A 22026-nucleotide genomic window follows, 5' to 3' on the forward strand; every position below is an offset into this window, starting at 1 on the left:
GAACCCGATACTGTATGTTTATATGGGACGAGATTACAGTGGGCTGAGTACTGTACATTGGAAGCAGTGTCGGACATTCTCTGTGTTGGTAAGAATAACTCCATGAACATCCGTATAATGTATAGCCAGTAGGTCACCGAATTTCTTCATCAATCCTACTGAGCATAGTCTTGCATTACCGCCCAGAAATTTACCTAAAACCAGAATTGGGTCTGAAAGTGGAATTGGATTTAAATATGGTGAGCTTGTTTCAGGTAGTTGTGATGTAACAAGGCTCTGTGTGACGATAAGAGAGGCTTGAGTGACGTCACAAAACGTACAATCGTGTAAATCAAGTGAAATTACGACGCAGATGTGAGAATGCGCAAATCTTAATTGTTTTTGAATCCACCCGAAAATCATATGGTGGCACAATGAGTTTTATATTCTTGAGTCTGAAATCTTTCGCTTGCCTAAAACACATGGGACGTTTAATGCGTGTATTAACGCAGTATTAAGTTGTATTTGGCGCTTAACACAGCTTGTTAAGCGTTGATATATACGAGCTGAATCAGCTCACTGTAAAGCCACTGTAAACGGAAATGACGCAGCACGTCATCACATTACGCGGTTGCTGCAAGAACGCACAATACTGGAGAGATTGTATTTTGCACATAGAAAACTTCATGTAGTTTGTTTGTCGAACGAAACGTTTGAAAGCGGGATATTTAAATGTGACTGTGAAGTTGTGGTTGTTCATACCTCCGTACCTCTGTGCTTGCGTGCCTGGCTTTAATGGTGAGGAAGCCGCTTTAAACTAAAACCATTTGATCTTGTCCGCACTTACCGAAGATTAAGTGTTTGATGTCACAATAGACAAGCAAGCAATCGACAGTGCGTGTTTGTAATTACTCTGAGCGTGCATAACTTCCACATTCACTGCAAAAATGTTTGAGATAAAGTTAGTCCTAAACCACACGGAAGTTAGACTGAACTATATTTTACAGGTTTTCACCAGTGCTCAGTTTAACAAAATCTCGGTTGTGTTTCGTATAAATGTAAATGTTAGTCGTTGTTTAGCATTCAGACCATTCTCCTTGCAGCTTATACTTGTTAGTATGCAAATATATTTACATACAGTTGTTTATAACGTCATACAGGTGCCGCAATAGTGTTACGAAATATTTATTGCAATTTGTTAATACGTTATGGAGAACGCCGCTATAACCAACGGAAACGGCCACAGCAAAGTGTAAGTGTACTTATCCCAATACATAATTACAATATATGTACCAGACATCATGCGTGTGTGTTTAAAAATTGCCGTGAACCTACAACTTGTTACAAACACATGAAAAACTTTTATCTTTACGATATTACTGGGTAAAAAGCGGGGATTTTGGGATGCTTCGCTTTGTGTCCATCGGCTTTTTCAGCTTTAAACATTATCATTCTGAAAGTTCAATAAGGGAAAATATATTCCGTTCTATGGCGATCGTCAGTTTTACATAATGACAAACCTCAGTTGTTATGCAAGGGGATTTAAACTAAATGTACTTTTGTTGGTACTTCCAGAAGTAAACCATGCAACAGAAGCAAGTGGGAGGTTGGCGCATCTGTAACTGCCAGGAACACATTTAACCCGATTCGTGCAATTGTTGATGGAATGAAATTGACACCGAACCCAGATAAAAAGATGATTGCTCTTTCCTTGGGTAATTTCTGCAAATAACCTGAATGTACATAGAAGGGTCAAAACGTGCCTTTGGAAAAAGTCGTTAAGTTAATTAAGTCGTGCAACCGGGTCGTGTTGTGAATGTGTGAGTTTGCTGCGTGCAAGATTACTGGTTCCCTTGCATTGCAACAAACAAAGTCATTCGTTGCTGTCAACTTGAGGTTCTTGAGTTCTTTATTTTCAAGTTTCAACAATAAGAGGAACTAGCCACAATCTGCCACAATCTACCACTTATACAGCCCTAAAATATTTCTGTTGTCCATGAATAACTTACAAACGTTGAGTCAATATACGTAGTGCCTTCATTTCCTGAACAGTGAAAATATTTTATACCTCACGAAATCAATCTTGTACCAAAATTCAAGGTTTTAAAGTTAAACCATGACACCTGGTGGTAAATCTGAAACATTTTGTTTCAAACAATTCAATTCCCAGCATATTAAGTGATCTTGGTTTTTGTCGTAACACAGTTTGTAACAATGCAGGCGACCCTACAGTGTTCGGAAACTTCCAACCACCCCAAGAAGCCGAACAAGCAATTGTTGACGCCGTACGCAAGGGTACCAACAACGGGTATTCCCCCTCGTACGGAATTGAGAGTGCGAGGACGGCAGTTGCGTCATTTGTGTCGACAGGTGGCGCTACCGTCAACGCTGGGGTAAGGTTGTGGATGCACAGTTGTGTTTAGTCATTGCGTTACCAAATCATTACTTTGTGAACTAAAAAAACATATAACAGTTTTAAGGCAATGCCATGTCAGTACTTAGGCTGTTTAAATAACAATTCTATTGTTGTATAATTTTATCATCAATTTATTTCCCAGTTATTTTCAATCTCATACCGATATAACGCGTTGCTTTGTCCATGATTAGGGTATTCCCCACCTTATGTACGGCGACTGCAGCTGGTTTTAACGTAAATTACTTGGCAGGATGTTTATCTTGCGTGCGGGTGTTCGGATGCAATCCAAATGGCGATCACAGTTCTGGCCAGTCCAGGTGATAATATTGTTGTACCAAGACCGGGGTTTTCCCTCTATAAAACCCTCGCTCTGTCCCAAGGAATTGGAGTGAAGTTTTACGACTGTTTGGTGAGTAATGAAAGTTGTTCGTCTTCGTTCAACCTAAGGCTGCATTTGGAAAGCGTTGATTGTTCACAATCATGAAAGAAATTCCCAGAAAACATTAAATGATTCACTGGCAATGTTTCGTGCAATCGCATGATTGTCAGGATCGCCCCACTGCAAAGGTTGGCGATCACAGCTATCGTATCGGGATCATTAGGTTTGGAGACCAGACCTTACATTCATTAAAGCCACCGGATCAAATTCTCATGCGAATACATAGAACACTTAGTTGTTTGGCCGTCACACAAAACCTTCCACTCACTTCCAACCACAAAACCCGGCACTTATTTCTTCGCATGGGACGAGAGGTCACGTACCACAGACAACGCCCCTTAAATCAGCCAATCAGCAGCGAGTGTACGCATGTGTCATTTGCTTGAAAGGGAAGCGGTGTAGATTTCAGTAATACGGGGGTGTGTCTGTTTCTGTGTTATACATATCACAATAAACCTTTTCAATCAGCTGTTTTGGTTGACGTCAAAGGTTGGATGGTGACGTAACAATTTTCCGTCAATAGAAAGTTTTCCACAAAGCGCCCCCGTGTGGCTAAACGAAAGATTTTGAAAGAAAAATAATTTTTGTTTATTCTGAGTTAATTGCAACGAAAATCACGCGACACATTAAAACGTGTTTCCACTTGATTCAAACCTGCTTTATATTTTATTTTATTCACTGCTGGTGCTGCCGGGCATATTTATTGCTACAAGGCACCAGCAGTACTACAACGTTTCGATTGCTATGCAATAGCCTCCACCAGACTGTTATATTTCATACTTTAGATTACTTTCAACATGACCAAACTATATTATGTCAAAAAAGACTTACTTACTTAGATTTTGTTGAAAACGAAAACTAAAAGTAAAATAATTAAATCGAACCGAATTAACCTCTAGATTGCAACCCCTTCCGATATTATGTTGGTCGTGTCCGCTTGGGTTGCCGACAGATTCTTGAAGGTTGTTCACAATCTTGAGAGAGATAATACTTCCTAGAATGATAATTATCAGAATGCCGATAATAATTTCGAATGCGACGCCGAGTGCCTGTGACGTCATAGTTGCTTAGTTGTGCGATATTTGGAATACTTTGTGCCTAATATTTAATCCATGGCACCTCCCACCCAACAATTGATTTTTCTGGGGTGCTCAAGGTGTTTACGTTTATCGAAAATCCTTCAGAAGGGTGAACTTCATAAACTTTTGAAAGATTATTTAGTTGATTTAATTATTTAATATTTAATACTTGATGTCGTTTTGGATCGCATGGTTTATGTGTTGAAAAACTGTAAATCTGCATGCTTTGTAAAACTGCTTTGCTGTAATTCCTCTCAATCTAGTTTAAACCAGCAATGTATATCGCGGTTCCCGAACTCGTGTTACAAGCTACGTGTCTCAAACCACACGTGCGGTGACCTCTAAATCACGTGTTGTGACCTTGCAGCCGGCTAGAAGGTGGGAGGCGGACTTGGAACACATGGAAAGTTTGGTGGATGAAAATACCAAAGCCATCGTGGTCGTGAATCCTTCAAACCCGTGCGGTTCCAACTTCAGTCGCAACCACATCCGGGATATCTTACACGGTAGATCTCGATTTGATTATTTTCCCGCCTCTTTTTCGATCTCAATTCAAATATTTTCGCTGGTTTTATTTCAGTCGCGGAGAAACACAAAGTCCCGATCATCGCAGACGAAATCTACTCTAAAATAGTAAGTCCAAAGCCGTGTTTACAAATATTATGGGCAGGAATAAGTCAATTGTTTAATGCAGTAATAACCCTGTTAGTTTAAATATATTCTGTCATGGGGTCACCATGCACCAATGCCGATGTTAATCATTGTTTGTTTGATTCCAGGTGTTTAGTGGCGAAACGTTTGTATCCTGTGCGTCAGAGTCCACCACGGTACCAGTTCTCTCCTGTGGGGGTCTCGCCAAAACGTGAGTAATTCTCCAGGGAGAAGTAATTCTTTTAGTTAAACTTGCCATGTAAATTGTAAATCAAATAAAATGTATTTTGCGCAAAAAGCAACTACCCAGATGAACAATATACAAAGAAATGAAATGGCGTGGGCACCTATAAAACCATAAAGGTTATCGAGTCAGGCGCCCATAAATTGTAGCCCGATTTACGCGACTATAACAATCATACTCGTGTCAAACAAGTACACAAGATGTTAAAACCCCGAGAAAAACTGTGTAAAGCAAGTTGGAAATACTGAGCTTGTTTCTGTTGTGTTATTGAGGTATTATTTCTTGCAGGTTTCTGGTTCCTGGTTGGAGGTTAGGGTGGTTGGTTGTTCACGACAGGGGTGACGTTTTCGGCAAAGACGTGAGTTGGGATTTCACACAAGAAAGTGTTTTTCTTTTATCTGCGGTTACATTTCAGATCCGTAGCGGTCTGGTGCAGCTCTCGCAACGAGTTCTAGGCCCGTGTACTCTCGTTCAAGCTGCTTTGCCAGCCATTCTCAACACCCCGCAATCTTTCCACGACAACACAGTAGCTAAGATAGAAGTCAACGCCAAATGTTTGTTCGAAAGAATTTTAGCCATCCCTGGTCTGAAGCCGATCAAACCGACAGCAGCAATGTATATGATGGTAGGTATCTGCATCAAACAATGTGGTGCGAATATAATATAAGTAGTGTTTGTCAAATGGGTAAACTTCTCGTGTATTTTCTGACCAATTTGTGGGTAAAGTATGAAACATGTCTATGAAAGTAACGCACATACATAGGATGTTTGGCAAATTGGAATCGAGTTCATAGCAAACGTGGTTTCCCAATGTCTTAAAGGCAAAATTATTAACTACTATGGGCCTACATGACAGTAAGTTATATCAAAACCCAAGTTGATGATCGTTAGTTTGTCTAGTTAGTAGTTAGGAACTTGATATTTGTGCAAGTTGAAACTTTAAACAACATTCCCGACAATTTCAGGTGGGTTTTGAACAGGAAAGATTTCCTGATTTAAAGGATGACGTGGCCTTCACAGAACGACTCGTCACTGAGCAAAGTGTATTCTGCCTTCCTGCCAAGGTTCGTTCAATAAACTAAGAGTTTTAGGTAAACATAGGTCGGTAATACCGCGCTAACTGAGAAAATAAACGCAAGTCAAAAACGAATTCTAACATGAATGTAAAACTCTTAGTACTTTTTTGACCACACCGGGATTTGAACCCAGGATATTTTGTTCACGAATCCCGATCAGGTTTTCTTCTTGGAATACGGGTCAGGCGCTTGGCCTTTCAATACTTGCTTGTTATTTGATTTCTACCGACAAATGTTGACTCTTTTTATACTGGAGGTTGAATTTGTTAAACGGAGCTCATCACGCGTTACGTCACAAATGGGAGGGTGGAAAGTGAACATGACGTCACTTGATAAGTTTTGTCTCTCTCATGTGGAAACACGAGCACATGAAACACTTTGAATCAACCTTCAGGGCACACAAAGCGCTGGTTTGGCAAAATAACACAACCGATAAAATCACACCTCTCGTCCTTCATAAATCTCACATTATGTAAAGGATAGCAAGAGTTGTTTGTACTGAACTCATGGTATTTTGTTTTGTTCAGTGTTTCGAATATCCAAACTACTTCCGGGTAGTTCTGACAATCCCGGAGGTGCAGACAGAGGAGGCTTGCAGAAGGTTGGAGGAGTTTTGTAAGAAATATTACAAGAAGTCGATTTAAAATCAAATTATCTTTGTTCATATAAACTCGCACTTGTACGTTCCACATCAGCCGCAGTAAAAACTCAACAAGAAGCAAAACCTTTTCAGTCGCGAAATTAATTTTAAATTACAAATACGATTTGTTGGTGTCTGCATATTTATTAATCGCCTCTTCTATGTAGTTTGTAAAGCTTTATTTACATTCTGTGATACACAAGTTCCGTTAATTCGTTTTGGGGAAGCCCTGTATGTGATACCACCTTTTCATCGTTGTACTACACTAGTCGTCGTGCTGTTACCTTGAAGCCGTAACTAGCCCTTTTATTTACCACAAGACTGTGAAACCTTCGTGCAGTTTTTATCACATACTTTTTACCGAAACTTTCTGACACCTCATTATGCCGGTATTACACACAATTTCCACCCCCGTTTATGACAATTGTTGAAAGATGAACGACTTTTGCAAAACCGATTTCTTGTTTCCAATTTAGCGAAAACAAGCTGAAACGTTTACAAGTTCCAATCCCCATAGTTTTATTTTGTTTAAATGTGTTTGTTGTCAGAATGTTTACTGTGGCAAGTTCACTTTTTCTGCAATCTGTTGAGTTAAACGTACGTAATTTATTGTAGGACCATGCTGTGTTAAAATCGTTTATTGAAGTAATTTTTGTGATGACGCTTTGAAGTTTTAAATAAAACATCTGCTAGAAAGTTTAACCCCAAAATATGTTCCAAGTTTGTGTCTTGTTATATGTTAAAAACTCATTATTAAAATAGTTGCCAACTATTTATGGCCACAAAAAGCAAACAGTAAGTGTGAAAATATATTCTATGTATTTAACGGTCTACTGCATTTATAAAGGTACAGAAACATAGAAACTATAATTGCTCTTAGTTAAATTTAATCAAACTTTAAGTAAAAATTGGAATGCAACCATAATTATTTACGCGGGACATCCACAGTACAAGCACTTGCCGAACAAGAATATAAAATATAACTAAAATAATGTGCATCAACTTTATATAGCTAATAAAAACTACGTGATTTTAAGGCATGTATACGAGTACAGACATTTCCCTATTAAAGCTAACTTGCTACATAAATCTACATTATGACGACATAATGTCTACTTGACGTCACAGAGCAGAGCGACACCCCTTAATACCCAGTTGTCTGGGTTAACAGTTGTCTTCAAATCAACTTCAGCTATGTAGTTCCTGTCAGTTCGAGATGGTTTCTTGTAGATCGGGCAACCATAACTTCTGGTGTCCTGCTTCCCGCCTGGAAGATACAAAGTTTGAAATAAAGGAATCAACTTCAAACAAACAGAGATGCCGTCAGAGATCACATTTTCTAAATGTTTTACAAAACAGGAAGTCTAAAGCACGCCGACCCCCTTATAAAAGCACATACCTTTCTGCACTGCATCTATGTGGATGATCGGCATCAGTTCAAAGAGAACTTTCGGTTTAGATTCGATCAACTTCTGGCCCCTTTTATCCCACGACGCTCCTTCTATGTACAACCCGTACACATACACGCCCTCTAGTGGCGCGTACTGCACGTCATCGGTCGATGTGAACTTTGTTACTTCGTTGTGAAGGACGACGCTATCCAACGCCCAACCTTTGTGAGCCCGTGTCACTTCCTGTTGACGTCATAAAGTGTGATGTCATTAGTATGTAGAAGGTCGTGATGTCAAAGGCAATATTAAAGATTTACACACATTTATTGTGATGTATTATGACAAACAGGATTTATGAACATAATTTAATCCCAGCTCAGTGCTTCGTAACCTTCAGGGTGTCACGAGCTTTTCTTTTACTCTTAACTTATCACCATGTGGTTCAGTGGTAATGTGTAATGTTATATCGAGGGCACAAAATCTTATTATGATATAAACCCCCCATCAATAATCAGACAGGAAGGCTGACTTAAGCATTCTAGACGGTAAAGAAAGTTTGGGAACAACTTTCCCATCTCCATTAAGTTGATATTTTGACGAAGGCAGTTTTACCTGCTTCATAGCTGTAAGAAATCCCTGTGGGTTGAAGAAACCAGTCATCCAGAACGACTTTGGTTGTCCGCCGAAACACCAGTTGCGGAACTGGTTGTTCCGATCGAGTAACTCTGTGAACCAGAAGCCCAAGGTGCTGGAAGGCCAAGAAACCTGTGGTAAAGTTGTTGTTGTTTAAAGCAGAAGTGGATTTTAACATTTTTATTACGGTTGTAATCTGGTCAATGGTGAAATGTAAATGATTTTTTTGGATTGCTTTTTTGCGAACTAAGTTTAAGAACAAAATTTTTGCCCAGTACATTGGTTGAAACCATGGCGATCCCCAAATTTTGAAATACACACAAAAGTTGAGCCCACCTTGAGCCACTTCGATGGTATCCTTGCATCGTACATGCAGTCAAGCGCATCCCGGAGGTTCTCACTCATAATTATTGTACCCTCTATCGCCAACTTGAGGTCGAGTAAAGTTGAACGGACGAGGCTGATTACCTGCAATATAGAAGGTTTTCCATATCTCACAATCCAAGTTCTCCAAAACAACAAATCTCAAATTTCTATTTAATTTTCGATCCACGTAAAACCTCCACAGTTGCACAAACTTTTTCGAACCTTTTGCATTCGATCGATTTCTTGCCTCAGGAAGATGTTCATTGGTTGAAGAACACCCATCGCCTTCAGCCTTTCTTTCACCTGAAGTGGAAGCAACATTTTAGTGTTGAAATATTTTCTTTTACAACTAAGCGTTTAGAATCCAAGTATTCGATACCAACGTTAACTGGTCGATATTTTGCATCCATGCAGGCAAATACTTCTTTGCCAGCAACCGAGATACTTATATAATAATATTTATTGATATTTTCGTGTAAAAAGTAATTTAATTTCAGTCAAAGCCAAATATTCCCATGTACAGATTAGCTCCCCTCAATAACCTCATATGGAATGTAATTCTCAGGTAGCTTTGATAACATGTCGTCGGACATCTTGTAAGCGACATCCTCTCTCGTTTCACCAGTGCCAGAACTGCTGTCTTTGGGTTGAATACTGAGCACTGTATCGAGTATTTGCTTGGCACTGTTTGTCTGGTAAGTGATATCAGCGTTGGGATGAAGACCGAACACTTCCGGGGTGTCAGCCAATGGGAGAGCCTGGGGATTGAAGCGTGGGAATTTAAGGTATCGTTAAACTGTACAGTAGACAGTGATTAGTAATTAAAATTAAGCGCAATAAAATGTAAATCTTAGTGCTGATATTCTTCAAAGTAAGTTCAAATGAAAGATTTTGCCCGTGCCCAACAGCAACTTAAACATAACAAAATTCTCAAAAAATTTATTTTTATAGTTTTAACCTATACGAATAAATCTACATATATTACAGGCCATCTTGGATGCTGGGAGAGTTTACGCCGTTAAACCCTAAAGTTTCAACTCTGTATACATACCTGTATATGCTCCAAATAGTGGCCGATGCTCTTGCAATGGGGAATAACATATCCCTTGTAGAACTTGAATGAGGATTGAAACATGGCCTCACTGAACCAAACTCGAGCAAAAGTATTCAGCAAACGTTTGTCGTAATCGTCCGTCACTCGGCCGCCATATTGGATTTCACCTTCATTAGAAACAGATAGAGTCAATGTGTTAAAGAATATCAAAAAAATGAATCAATATAAAAACCAAAGTGAACCAGAATGGCTTATAAATCAGGCTGATCCTACATAAAAAGCTACTGCTTTTTTAGTATTATAAAATAAGTTGCAGTGATCGCTAGGCCTGCATCTGCAGTTTTGGGTAGATCCCAATATTTCAATTTTTGAAGCCCCTTTCCAACAAGTATTATTTGTCTACTACTCACCTATCATGTATCGCACTGTGCTCCACGAAACCCCCTTCTTAATGTCCATATCGTCCAGGTGGTTCTGCACAAACTGGACAGTAGCTATGAAGTCTGCCTGGTTGAACTCATATGGAATGTTCCAACCGATCGGTCCGAATTTCCTTCTTTCCTGAACGGTCGTGTGGAGAAACGCAACACCGTACAGCAGAGGGCGCCATTGAGGCATGTTGGATATTTCAAGTTGGTCTTGGGTGATGGCTGGGAAAAGAGTAAGTTAGACCATACTAAGTACAACCTGCTACATTAAATATATAGTGCTTGTTTATTTATTAACTTATGTTTATTTATTTGTCAACACGTGTTTTCTTTGTGCTATAGTTTTAAGTTCTCAGCAAGTATTTTTCGTTGTTGGATGAAAAATTGTGACCAGTGAACATAATTCATGATTTGTAACAAACGATATCAACACTGGATTTCAGAATCTCTTTGAAAACAATTTCAACTAACATTCCTTCCTAAACCACAAACAACCTGACCATGACGTCACTCACTGGTATAAGATCTTTTCAGTCCTGCTTTGAGTCCTTGCGGGGGATCGTTTGTGAACTTGATTGAACTCTGGAGTAAAGTGATTGGGAATTTCTGGTGGACTTCAGTTGTGATCCAGAGTCGGAAGGAGGAGTGAACCTCTTCCGTCTCAGTGACGGTAACGAGGAGTTCATCCAGGAAGTCGAGAGCGAGATGGCAATTCTGGAGCAAGGCCCATCCTCCCTAAGAACGTAAACAACGTTTGTGTAACTCGGGACGAACCAAGCACGGGGCGATCGGAATAAACAATTTAATCCCAACTTTAGCTGTGATATTCAACAAAATAAATATTGCAAATTCTAATAATTAGAATTGAGAAGCCCTGCAGTGTCCACAAACCCAAGTTACTTTGCAAGTTGACACACGCAGCGTAATCCCATGGATAATAATATGCGCTTGATTTCCATCAGACAAACTCACGTATGTCATAGAATGTTGAAGCAATCTCCTGGCGTGGACTTCCTGTCCCTGTCCCATGCTCACATCCTTGCATTCCACCTTCATCTTCTTGGCAAGAGCTTCAATCTGGATGGTGGGATCAGATCCCATGGAGAGGAAGCAGATGAGAGGAGTCCGGGGATTGCTCTCCTTCCACATCCCCTCCAGATCGAGGATGACGCCCTCCGCAAACTCCGGACCCAGGCTCTCCACGATGTACTTGCGACTCTGCAAAAAGCAATCCTCGGTGTTAACCTCACCTATTTCTTTGAATGTGTTTATTTGACTTCAAGACTAAGATAACCTTTCACTCGGTTTCAATGAAATACGGGGAACATTGGACAAGCGCGGATAAATACTTTCTATATTCAGCATGGAAGCGATTATATGTTAAATTCCATTTGTGGACAGCTCAGGTGGTGGATGGTTATTGAGCAAAATATATTTCGCCTGACAAAGTCATAATCAGTTCCTCCAACTTATTATGTTGGAATTTAACATCATATCGATATGGTGTGCGATCGACAGCCTGCCAGGGGCCTTGGCTTTTATAATTGACCCAGTTTTTTCCATTCTTTATTCACATTAGCATGGAAACTTTATTGATGTTTTGCAAGTTACAGTTAATATTTCTACTTTACTGCGGGTTAGAATGTAATCTAAATTAATTAATTCGGTAAATTGCATCCACTCAAACAAACAAACATTGTTTTATAACGAATTGCTTGGTTCACTGACCCAGTATAGTTGTTTTATAACAATTAGTATTAAGTAAACTAAGTTGTTAGCAAATGTTGAAATATGCAGGCTTAGATACCTGGACCATGGTTCTATCAGGACACCAACATCTGATGAGGAGCAATCTGTGGAAGATCTTCAAGGAAACCTCGTAGCCGTCAGGGATCGTTGCATCTTCTGGAGCTTCTTTGTCAAACCATTGTTTCCATTGTTTCTCATTGTTTTGGATCTGGAATGAAATTAATTTTTGATGCACGAAACCACATTATAAACCTTTTTATGATCATTTCCAATGTGGGATACCTGTCTGAGGATGTCGTGGAAATGTTGGAGTTTGGAAAGTTCCACAAGATTGAGCCAAGTCATGTCGAGAATCCACTTGCAAGGTTTCGGGGGGCAAGCTTTCAAATCAAGGGATGCTCCACCTTTGCATACGATTTAGGAAAGTTTTGACGGTGAAGAAATAAGCAACTTAATAAAGGATTGGATTTCTCCCAAATTGTAAAATAACTGCAGTAATACTTGGGTTTTCCACAAATGCTATTGAGATCGGGGTTAGTTTGGGTTCGAATTAAAGATATTGCTGTAACCAAGCCAACTTCAACGTTAATCGAACATCAACAACACACAACAGTTACCAAAAGTCGTCAACTCTCATTCCGGCAAATATGCAGATTTTTAGTGAAAACGTCACAAAGGTTACCTTTGACGAAAGTTAGAAATTCCCTGTGCCTAATTTCCTTTGCTGTGAGCTGTATCTTTAGCGCCATCAAGAGAGTGAAAAGAGTTTTGTGCGACTCATAATATCCACGTGCGGCGTACTTGTAAACTTCATACGTCATAACTGTGATGATGTTGTGGATTCGCTTCTGGGTGACCGGACTTTTTCCGGCTCTGAATGAAACACATGAAAAGTTTGTTAATTATTCGATTACGGCTGGTTGGCAAACTGTGCAAGCAAAGTTTACGCTTACGTTAAAAACTGATGATATGGTTCACAACAAGCAGAACATAGTAAGGTTTTCCCAATGAAAAACATAGGTCGTGTGTATCAGAAAATGAATACTTAGTCGATCCATGATCCCATGACACCAGACTATAAACTTTTAACTGTAAACCGCCCAAATATTCGATACAACGGCATGACAGACTTTAGTTTCTTACTTTGTCAACGACAAGTCGAAGATCCCGAGGAATTGTTTGAGTGATGTCTGGTACATCACGTTCACCATCGACATTTCAACGATGAGGAAATACAGCACTGAACCCCGTGTGGCGACCGGCCTGTATTCCTCCCTAGCTGCGTTTATTTGTACTTCGGTCTCGGCTGCAGTTTGAAGTTTTTGCGTCACCTGCAAAGATTTGGATGTCAGTGATTGAGGTTTAACACAAAATATGTTTTGTTGTTAACGTGACGTCATGCGAACCAGTTTTTATTTGACTAGAAATACTGCCAGCGAAAAAGCTACAGAAGTTTGATGTAACAAGCTTTTCAGAGTTCGTTAATCATTAAACAAACCATTACTGATGCTGCCAGGCATATTATCAATACAAAAAAGGCTCCTCTAGGGAAGTAATAAAACACCAACGTTTCGGTTGTTATGCAGCAGCCTTCATCACAGATGTACTCGTATAAATGTGTATGGACATTAGTTTCAGCAACACTGACATGAAAAACCGTGCAGAGATATTTGCGTGTTAACATTTGCACTGCTGCTAAGCAACCAAATTGTTTATGTTCACAAAGATTATCCCCAGAAGAGCGTAATTGTATTCGTCGAATATTGTGACCTCCTCAGCAGTTTGTTTGGTGATTCTGAGGACCCCGAGTAAACTCTCGTCCTCCACAAGACTTCCTTTGGTTGATGTGAGTCGGAAGAGGAGGTTGTCTTCCAGCTCCTTCATCTTCCTCTTGTTGGATGTTACTCCACTAAGAAGATCGTTTCTCTCTTTCTCGAGTTCCTGGAAGGTGAAATTGGAAGAGAATGAAAAACAAATTTGAGCTCGAACGTGAAATTCAGTTCAACATCTTAACAATTCTGTGTCTATTATCTATTATTGTTGCATATAATTGTTTATTTTTGCATATTTTCAAAATAATTGACGCACCGACTCCATCATCTTACAAACCTGTTTCTCGGTTAAAATCACTCTTCCAAGAAGTTGGTCTTCCAAACCTTTCACAGTAACAGTGAAATCTATGATGGATGAACGAGCGCTGATCTCTGGTGTGTAAGCTGGGTTGGGAAGTTTGGTCGTGAGATAAAGTCGGAATCCCTTCATGACGTCAACCTCCTTGTCGCCAACTTTTACCTGCAAAGAATCAGCAAACAAATGTTGTTGTACAGAATACACAGAAATTTCGAAATTCAGTTGATGCAAGGAACGCTTCTTGAAGCGAATTATTAATGAAATTTATCATTTCCCATCAAATAACTCCAGGCAAGTTTATATACTGGTAAAAGCTAATCACAAAAAGCTCTGCATTCAAATTCAACACCATGTTTTTGAGGCTAAATTTTGGAACGCACGTTATAAAGGGACTGAAGAGTTCGTTGAGACCAACAGCATCTGAGTTACCTTCAAGGTGGAACCAAGTTTGATGAAGTTTTTGTCGAGGACGTTGTCAAGCATTGGATCAAGCTCTTCACCGATGTCTTCAATGAGGAGAGGTCTTCCGATGGAAAGAGCGTCTTCCAAGTGGTTCCGGAAGTATTTGTGGTTCAGGTATGTGATCTGTGGAAGACAATGGATTATTTAATCATCCACTACTCTTCCGAAACTTCAGCCAAAAGTGCTCATTTTGCCAAACCGCTTCCTTCAAACGGATAACGAAGTTGGAATTGAACTGAAGCGGCGTGGAAACGAATTCCTTCATGGTAAACACTTATTTGCACTTTTTACAACTCACCTGCAGGTCGTTATTTTGTTCCTTGTTCTTAATCCAGATCTTTCCTTGACCCTGGGGATCCACCAGTAGGGGATAACGGGCTGCTTTCGTCACAATAATCCCGTTCTGGATGGATAACTCATCGTTGGGAAGCCCCTAAAATAAGAATGTTTGTTGCAAAAAAAACGGAAGCCAAACAGTTTTAAAGGAAGTTACACTCAAAAACATGCCTAACAAACACAGTCAAACTAACCTGTAAATTCCATTCCGTTATTGTGGCCGACTCAGTCAGCATATCGATGAGGTTTAATCCGTCGCTGTAGGGTATTCGCCTTCTCTTCATTTCACTCTGCCACTCTGTAAAGGAAAGTTTAAGCAATGTAAATAAAGATTGTTCAGTAGCGTGCTTGCTATGCATATGGCTCACTGAAAAACAAGGGTTGGATTGAAATAGGCATTTACATTTTCCTGTTGATACAAGCATTGTATTGACCCTGTAGAAACGTTTGCTTTTAAATATAATTGTTGCTGTCTGTGTTTGTCACCTGAGAGGAGATCATTCCTGAATTCCTGGTTAAAAGGACCAGCGTACGAGAGGAAAGCTGTTGCCATGAGAACGTCTCCGACCAATCTTCTTATCTGAGCTGCAAACTCCCGACTCTGTTCGGTCCACCTCTCCTTCTCTCCTCCGAGGACACTGATGAGGGAGGATGCTGTCTGCATCTTCCTCCTGCACGCTTCCGCACTTGCTGCAAGTTCCTGATCAGGAAAATGATGGAAGTTGTGAGCGTTTATTTAAACAGAAAGTTCTGGGAGATTCCATCATCAGTTTCTTAACTCTTTACTTCAGAATCTGAGCTACAAGGCATCAATACACACAAGTAATTTGAAAGTTCAACGGATATTGAATTAGACTTTCAATCAACACACAGGGTGTGATTAAATTAATTCCAATATTACCTGTTTTTCTCTCATGGCAGCGTCATATCTTGCTTGGACAATCGCCAACTCTTTCTCTTTCTCCTCAAGCTCGGATTCGGCTTTCTTTAAATCTTGCATTGCGATGTTGTAACGTCCTTCCTGTGGAACCACGAGGTTAAACTTAGTTACCGAAAATATTTTAAATTCAGTTCCATTTAAATGTGAAGCAACATGAAAACTTTTATTCCGCTAAAATCAGTCGACTTTCTCACCCAAGAAAAATATATTTCGCTAAAATAAGTATCGTCTGTGCCTAACAATCAGCACAAAATTTAAAGTTACAACAGAGGTCACTGCTACCTCTGGCTCAATCTCCATTTCAATGAGTAAATAATATGTAAGTAACTGACAACTGGATGAAGAAATTAAATCATCTAAAAAAAACTCACGCATGAACAAATTATGACAAACTTAAACATATTTGGGCGGTAATGAACTTACTTGAACGGCCAGATTCGCTTTCAGTGGCAAAACCTCTTTGTTGATTGCGTAGAAGTTTGCCATAGCTTTGGTCCACGAGCATAGACCAGCTACATTGCCACACACTCGTCTCGCCACATCGATGTTGTAATCAGGGGACTCGAAGTAAGGTTCCATCAACTCAACCATCTGAAGAATGCAGGAATCACATAAGTTAAGCCCACACTATTGTTCACAGGTAAATTGACAGCACGAATTTTTCTAAAATACATATTTTACAAAGGCGATAAACATGCTTTTGGTTTCATGCAATATTGTTTCGCTCTTTCTCCATTTTTTTCGCTGTAAGAATTCCACTTAAATGTGTGCTTGGGTAAATATTACAAAGTTTATGCCTTTGTGTAAGAATGAACACAAAATTTTGTGGAAAACATATTTGTTCAGTGGCGTTGCAGCGGTTTAAGACTTCCTTAAATCATTGAACACAACATTCTGTGTATGGAACTTATCGTGATGAGTGGGATTACCTCGTCTGTAATCGAATCCTTGTTGAAATTCTGAAGGTTGTTCAGGAACTGGGCGTCCGTCATCACTTTTAGGGACTCACCCCAGGATGGTTTAATTGTTGGTTTCTCCGGATCCATGGTAACGGGATCAAGGCGCCTCTGAAGAAGGATGAGGACACAATCCATAATGCGCATGATGAGATGAGGAGGATGTCCAAGTCTTCATGGAAACAGAAAAAAACATTTGAAAAAATCTACAGACAACCGTATTTTTAACACACACAAAAATATGCAACCACGATATGCTGCTGACGATATTCAAAATATCTTCTGACGTCCTACGAGTTTTTTGTAATAATTCAAAACGGTTCACAGTCGTTTAGTTTATTTCAGTCAAAATATTTCCGAAGTAGAAACCGCCAGGATCACTATGGGAAATACCGACCTCCGCACAGTGGAGATGTCGCTTGGGAGAATTGTCTTCAATGCAGCTTCCGCTTCTTCCAATGCGGGTTTAGCTGCGGTCAACTTTACTTCGGCTGCTGCTTTGTCGACTGATATCGCGTTCACGATCGACTCGGCTTTGTCTTTTACCTTCTGCACTTCTTGCTTCACTTTCTCAGCCGCGTGAGCTTGACTTGTGACCTTCATAAATGTGATTATTACTAAAAAGCTCATCTGGGAATAATGTTTACAAACACCAACGTTTCGGTTGCTATGCAGAAGGCTCCATCAGATGTACTCGTTTAAATGTAAATTCACAAACATTAGTTTCATCAACACTGACATGAAAGAAAGCACTGCGATATTTGTGTGTTGAAATTTGTACAAAGGTATTTGTCACTTTAATGGGAATGTTAGGCGCACAACATAGATTGTATCAAAGCGACCATTTGGATGCGGCTAGATAGCTAGAAAATATACAGTCTATAATTCAAACCATAAAAATAAACGCAAACCTCTTCGAGAATTGTCTGTGCTCGTTTGTTGGCGACTTCCAGCTCCTTTTCCTTCTCAACCAACTCCTTGCTGAGGATTTCAACAGATTGTCCGGCTTCGTGGAGCTTCTCAAGACCAAGTTTCATTCGGTTCGATTGTTCGTTCAATTCTTCCTTCTTGTCGCTGTAAATTTCCTTGTAACCCTGAGCATAAGTTCAAGGTCACACAAAGGTCACCCACAATAAAAGTTGTGGTAAAAATTTGCACTTAAATTTAGGGGTAAACTTTCAATGCAAAGTCTCTACGAGGAAAAATCACGCTCTGAAGTTTAAATGTGTTGTATTGAAGTTTCATGCCTTTGTTGTTTTTTTGCGAAGTTCACAGTAATAAAAAAAAGTTCACAGTTAAAGGTAACTTCAGGTCACCTGAATGAATGACAGATAGGACTTTGGTGTGACGTGGGTGGATCTTCTGTATCGTTGGAAGTAGTCAGAACATTTTTCTGCCACCCCATCATGGTAAGTTCCCATCGCCTCCTGAACCTGAAATCAAACACGTTCAACACTCGATGACTGGATTGAATTCATGCAATGAGAAATTTTGTTAAAAGTGAATTTGTCACTGAACTTCAATGGAAATTGGTTCGTGAATAACAAAAGTTTCCTCCATGGTTCCACGCCATTTTCGTATAAAGATTCTTTTATATTTCATATTAGACGTTTTAATACGATGTTAGGGTTTGTTTACAACGGAATATACAACACTTTGATCCAGCACTGGTGTGCGTAATATCGTCAACCAATCATGCAGTTTTGTTTAGGAATTAACCGACCTGCTTTTTAACTTCAGGGGAGCATTGTACTTCATACGAGTGAAGGAAATGCGTTGAAACTGCGATAAGGGCGTCCTTCGGCCATCGTCTGAACCAATCCATCGTACAACCCGATATCAGAGCAGGGAATTTGAGAGAGCGATTGCGGAATTTCTCGCCTGATGTAAAAGAAATTACGTATTTAGATGGAAGTTATATTTCACGTGAGAACTAAGGGTTGGGTTTTGAACCAATTTACGGGGGAAAAATTTCACTCTAAATCCAATTCCGTGACAAATATGAAATTCCTGTTGCTGCCACGCATATTGCAGTTTAAAATGTACTGCTCTTCTGACATAAAATACACGAGCTGTATTGTTACAACATTTCGTCTGCCATGCGACGAGACTTCATCAGGAAATACATTTTAAATATCTTGACATGCAACTGTTTCAACAGACGCAGTCGTTTGGTTCCAATTTCTTACCAACGGGAGAAAAACATAAAACAACGTGAAGATTTTGTCGGACTCTGGTCATGAAATATTCGTTCAAGTTCTCAGGGGTCGGTGGGTGGCGCGGGTGCTCCTTCTTCATTACCGGAATCAATTCCTGTGGGAAATCATATTTTTTACCCATTGCGTTTTTAACTTTTATCTGCGAGTGAAGTTTGAAACCAACCTGCAATATTTCATCCATCTCATCTCTGGCAAAAAGGTTGGGTACTTCCCCGGATGAGAGAACGTTGTTCATGTACTCGAGGAAAGATTCGTCTTTGATCTCGTTGTCGGTGAAAATGAAGGTCACGCCTTTGCCCTGGATTAACAAAGCTGATGCATCAAAAAGTCGTTGCCAACTCGTGGTCATTTATATGATTTCCATGTTACAGGCACATGATACTAATCATTACGAATTTCTTTAGCTAACAGTAGTAGCTTGTAGTTTATGACTTACATGGAGTCCTGTATTCCTGTAGAGAACCTTGAGGTCGTCCATGAGGTTGCTGGTATTGTAAGAACGTGACAATGTGATTTGAAAGCTTGTGTATCCGGCGATGAAGGATGCCAGTCTTGTCAAACTCTGCTTTCCAGAACCTAAATTAATGCAATCCCATTACAATAGAACATGTCACAATGCAAAAGAACATGTCACAATGCAATGGAACATATCACAATGCAATGGAACATGTCACAATCCAATAGAACGTGTCACAATGCAATAGAACATTTCACTTTTCAATGAAACATGTTACAATGCAATAAATCATATCACACACCTCCAACTCCAACAAGAAGAGCGTTTCCTCTTGGAGTTGCGATGATCCGAGAGATCTTTACCAGGTGGATCATCGCATCCTGGAAGAAGACGAGATCCATCTTCGAACCTCGGATAGTTTCGTTCATGCTTTCCATGTAACTGCAAAATATGTGGGCAATAATAAAAAGTTCTCAAACAAGTGTAGGAATTTTAAGATAATATTTTCAATCAAATCGTTTGTTTTGCGTAAAAGACCACAAAGTAAATGAATTATACATGCAAAAGTTAAAATGGCACCGATAAAACCTTGGAGGTTACCGAGTCAGGCGACCATCTGCCTTAGGATCACATGAATTGTTTGCTCTGTAACTATCAGATTTGGCGTTTTCCCACATGCTAAACCCACGCATGACATCATCGTCAATGACGTCAAACGACAATTTTTGTTACCTGATTAACTTTTCCTGCAAGAAATCAAACGAAGGGATTGGGTCGTAGATCTTGGGAGCGGAAAAATCAAAATCTTCCGGTTCGTCTCCAGTTGGCTCCGGAGGCTCCCGGAGAAAGTCCACGAAGTAGGGTTCCTCCTTCTTCATTATCGTCTCGTGATCTTCCCCGAGTTCACTACCTACGAGTGACGTCATCGCCTTGTCGAACCTGATGATGACGTAATAAAAACTTTAAAATTGAATGTTTCGTTTTTGATAATTTGGTTGCTGGACTTGATATTTGAAGGTTTTCACAAGAATCTTTCATGATTCCTTTTGTTATTTGACGAAAAAATGCAAAATGTGCGGAGAGATGAAAAAGGTTTTTAAAGGTGGAAGGAATGTAAAAAAAACGTGTTCCGAAACTGTTTTGTTTTTATGGAAATGCACTAAATTTTTCCTGCACGAATCAAAAATTCCTGTACCATCCTGAGATAAATCGTTGTGAACTTCACATAGAGTTTGTTGGCACTGAGAAATGTTTTCAACTCACCAAGTTCTGTCTTCTTGATTTGTGAAACGATCAGCAATGACTCGAGTGCATTCGTGTCTCCACAGTTGAATGAGATCTTCCATCCCAACCACAACATCACTTATAGCTTTCAGCATTCCCTTAAAAACAATCAGGATTCAACAAAATGTCATTGCATCAGGTTTATGTCACGCAGCTCCAGACAAATACAATAACCACGAAGATTCCATGTTTCTCAAAGTTTTTGGAACAAACTATATTGAAATATTCATTAAATACACAAACAAGGTTGTTATAGAAATGTTCAGCATCCCAACCTGCCAGATCCTGCTCAAATCTCGTAGATTAAAAACGTAGTGAAACTTAGCCGGGGTTGGCAACATTTTAATCTTGGTTGCTTGCCACAATTTCCGGGTGAGCGGAACGAGGAGGGAGAGAAGATCTTGAACTTCAGCCTGAGGTCAAAAGTTCACGGTATCGTATCGCTATCAAGTCAGGTTTTTTTGAACCACAGAATAATATGAAGTTTTTACGAAATTTTAATTTAGGTGGTTCGATATTTTTGCGCAAAAGTTAAAAACAACAAATAGTTGTAAAATTTTGTATTCGCTTTTGCAGTATTTTTAGTAGTTTACTCACAAGTAGTCGTGTTTATCATGTTTAAAATTATAGTGCGGGTGTATTTTACTTAAACTAGATTTTATTTCAATTGATAAAATATTTTTGGGTAGCTCTTGGATTACATCACATCTTTAAACACAGCTTTTGGTAAACTTACATTGAATCCTCGTTGTGAACAGAAATGACCTCGCCCGATAACCCCGAAGATTTTGTCAATTGAAGAATTGGATGGAAGAGTGCAGTTGAACATAGCAAACTGCCGCTTGAGGCGCTGTGGTATATCGTTACGACCTCCTCCAGGGTGAATCATGGCAGCGATAAACTGGGGTTCATGAAGATTAAAGATCACTTCGTGTCAAACGTAGGATGTATTACAAATGGTCGTTGCTTCTTTGGCAAAGATATTTTATTTTTAGTTTTGCAAGAAATTTAACATTTTATGTTTTTTCAAAGACATTGGAGTTTCTAGTTCACTCTACAGCCATGAAAGTATGACTAGAATGACAAACAATTGTGGG

At 39.6% G+C, this 22026-nt stretch overlaps 2 protein-coding genes across 3 annotated transcripts in view; one reads left to right on the forward strand and one right to left on the reverse strand.

The window, feature by feature from the left end:
* Positions 1-1093: 1093 nt before the first annotated feature.
* LOC145893792 (tyrosine aminotransferase-like) lies at positions 1094-7226 on the forward strand. The gene is made up of 11 exons (XM_082982133.1): positions 1094-1231; positions 1555-1694; positions 2200-2372; positions 2646-2804; positions 4281-4419; positions 4494-4546; positions 4693-4775; positions 5097-5166; positions 5224-5433; positions 5774-5872; positions 6412-7226. Exons 1-11 carry the CDS (start codon positions 1188-1190, stop codon positions 6526-6528), a joined length of 1287 nt encoding a protein of 428 aa, XP_082838259.1. The 5' UTR covers positions 1094-1187; the 3' UTR covers positions 6529-7226.
* Positions 7227-7359: 133 nt separating this feature from the next.
* LOC145893791 (dynein axonemal heavy chain 5-like) overlaps positions 7360-22026 on the reverse strand; it is a 44088-nt gene continuing 29421 nt past the window's right edge. For both annotated transcript variants that reach the window (XM_082982131.1, XM_082982132.1), the window contains exons 52-86: positions 21666-21830; positions 21205-21342; positions 20909-21027; positions 20378-20584; positions 19947-20086; positions 19625-19764; positions 19352-19486; positions 19159-19282; positions 18693-18850; positions 18286-18402; positions 17881-18063; positions 17367-17566; positions 16943-17141; positions 16437-16604; positions 15975-16094; positions 15560-15773; positions 15268-15371; positions 15036-15170; positions 14705-14860; positions 14255-14437; positions 13916-14086; positions 13289-13476; positions 12828-13018; positions 12428-12549; positions 12204-12353; positions 11369-11614; positions 10912-11131; positions 10379-10618; positions 9966-10135; positions 9457-9672; positions 9137-9217; positions 8885-9016; positions 8528-8680; positions 7924-8158; positions 7360-7791 (exon numbers count right to left, since the gene is read on the reverse strand). In XM_082982131.1, coding sequence (XP_082838257.1) covers positions 7637-7791; positions 7924-8158; positions 8528-8680; positions 8885-9016; positions 9137-9217; positions 9457-9672; positions 9966-10135; positions 10379-10618; positions 10912-11131; positions 11369-11614; positions 12204-12353; positions 12428-12549; positions 12828-13018; positions 13289-13476; positions 13916-14086; positions 14255-14437; positions 14705-14860; positions 15036-15170; positions 15268-15371; positions 15560-15773; positions 15975-16094; positions 16437-16604; positions 16943-17141; positions 17367-17566; positions 17881-18063; positions 18286-18402; positions 18693-18850; positions 19159-19282; positions 19352-19486; positions 19625-19764; positions 19947-20086; positions 20378-20584; positions 20909-21027; positions 21205-21342; positions 21666-21830 — 5775 coding nt within the window. In that variant the 3' untranslated portion in view covers positions 7360-7636. The remainder of the gene's footprint in view (positions 7792-7923; positions 8159-8527; positions 8681-8884; positions 9017-9136; positions 9218-9456; positions 9673-9965; positions 10136-10378; positions 10619-10911; positions 11132-11368; positions 11615-12203; positions 12354-12427; positions 12550-12827; positions 13019-13288; positions 13477-13915; positions 14087-14254; positions 14438-14704; positions 14861-15035; positions 15171-15267; positions 15372-15559; positions 15774-15974; positions 16095-16436; positions 16605-16942; positions 17142-17366; positions 17567-17880; positions 18064-18285; positions 18403-18692; positions 18851-19158; positions 19283-19351; positions 19487-19624; positions 19765-19946; positions 20087-20377; positions 20585-20908; positions 21028-21204; positions 21343-21665; positions 21831-22026) is intronic.

This window comes from Ascidia mentula, chromosome 3 (assembly GCF_947561715.1).
Source record: "Ascidia mentula chromosome 3, kaAscMent1.1, whole genome shotgun sequence".
NCBI lineage: Eukaryota > Metazoa > Chordata > Ascidiacea > Phlebobranchia > Ascidiidae > Ascidia > Ascidia mentula.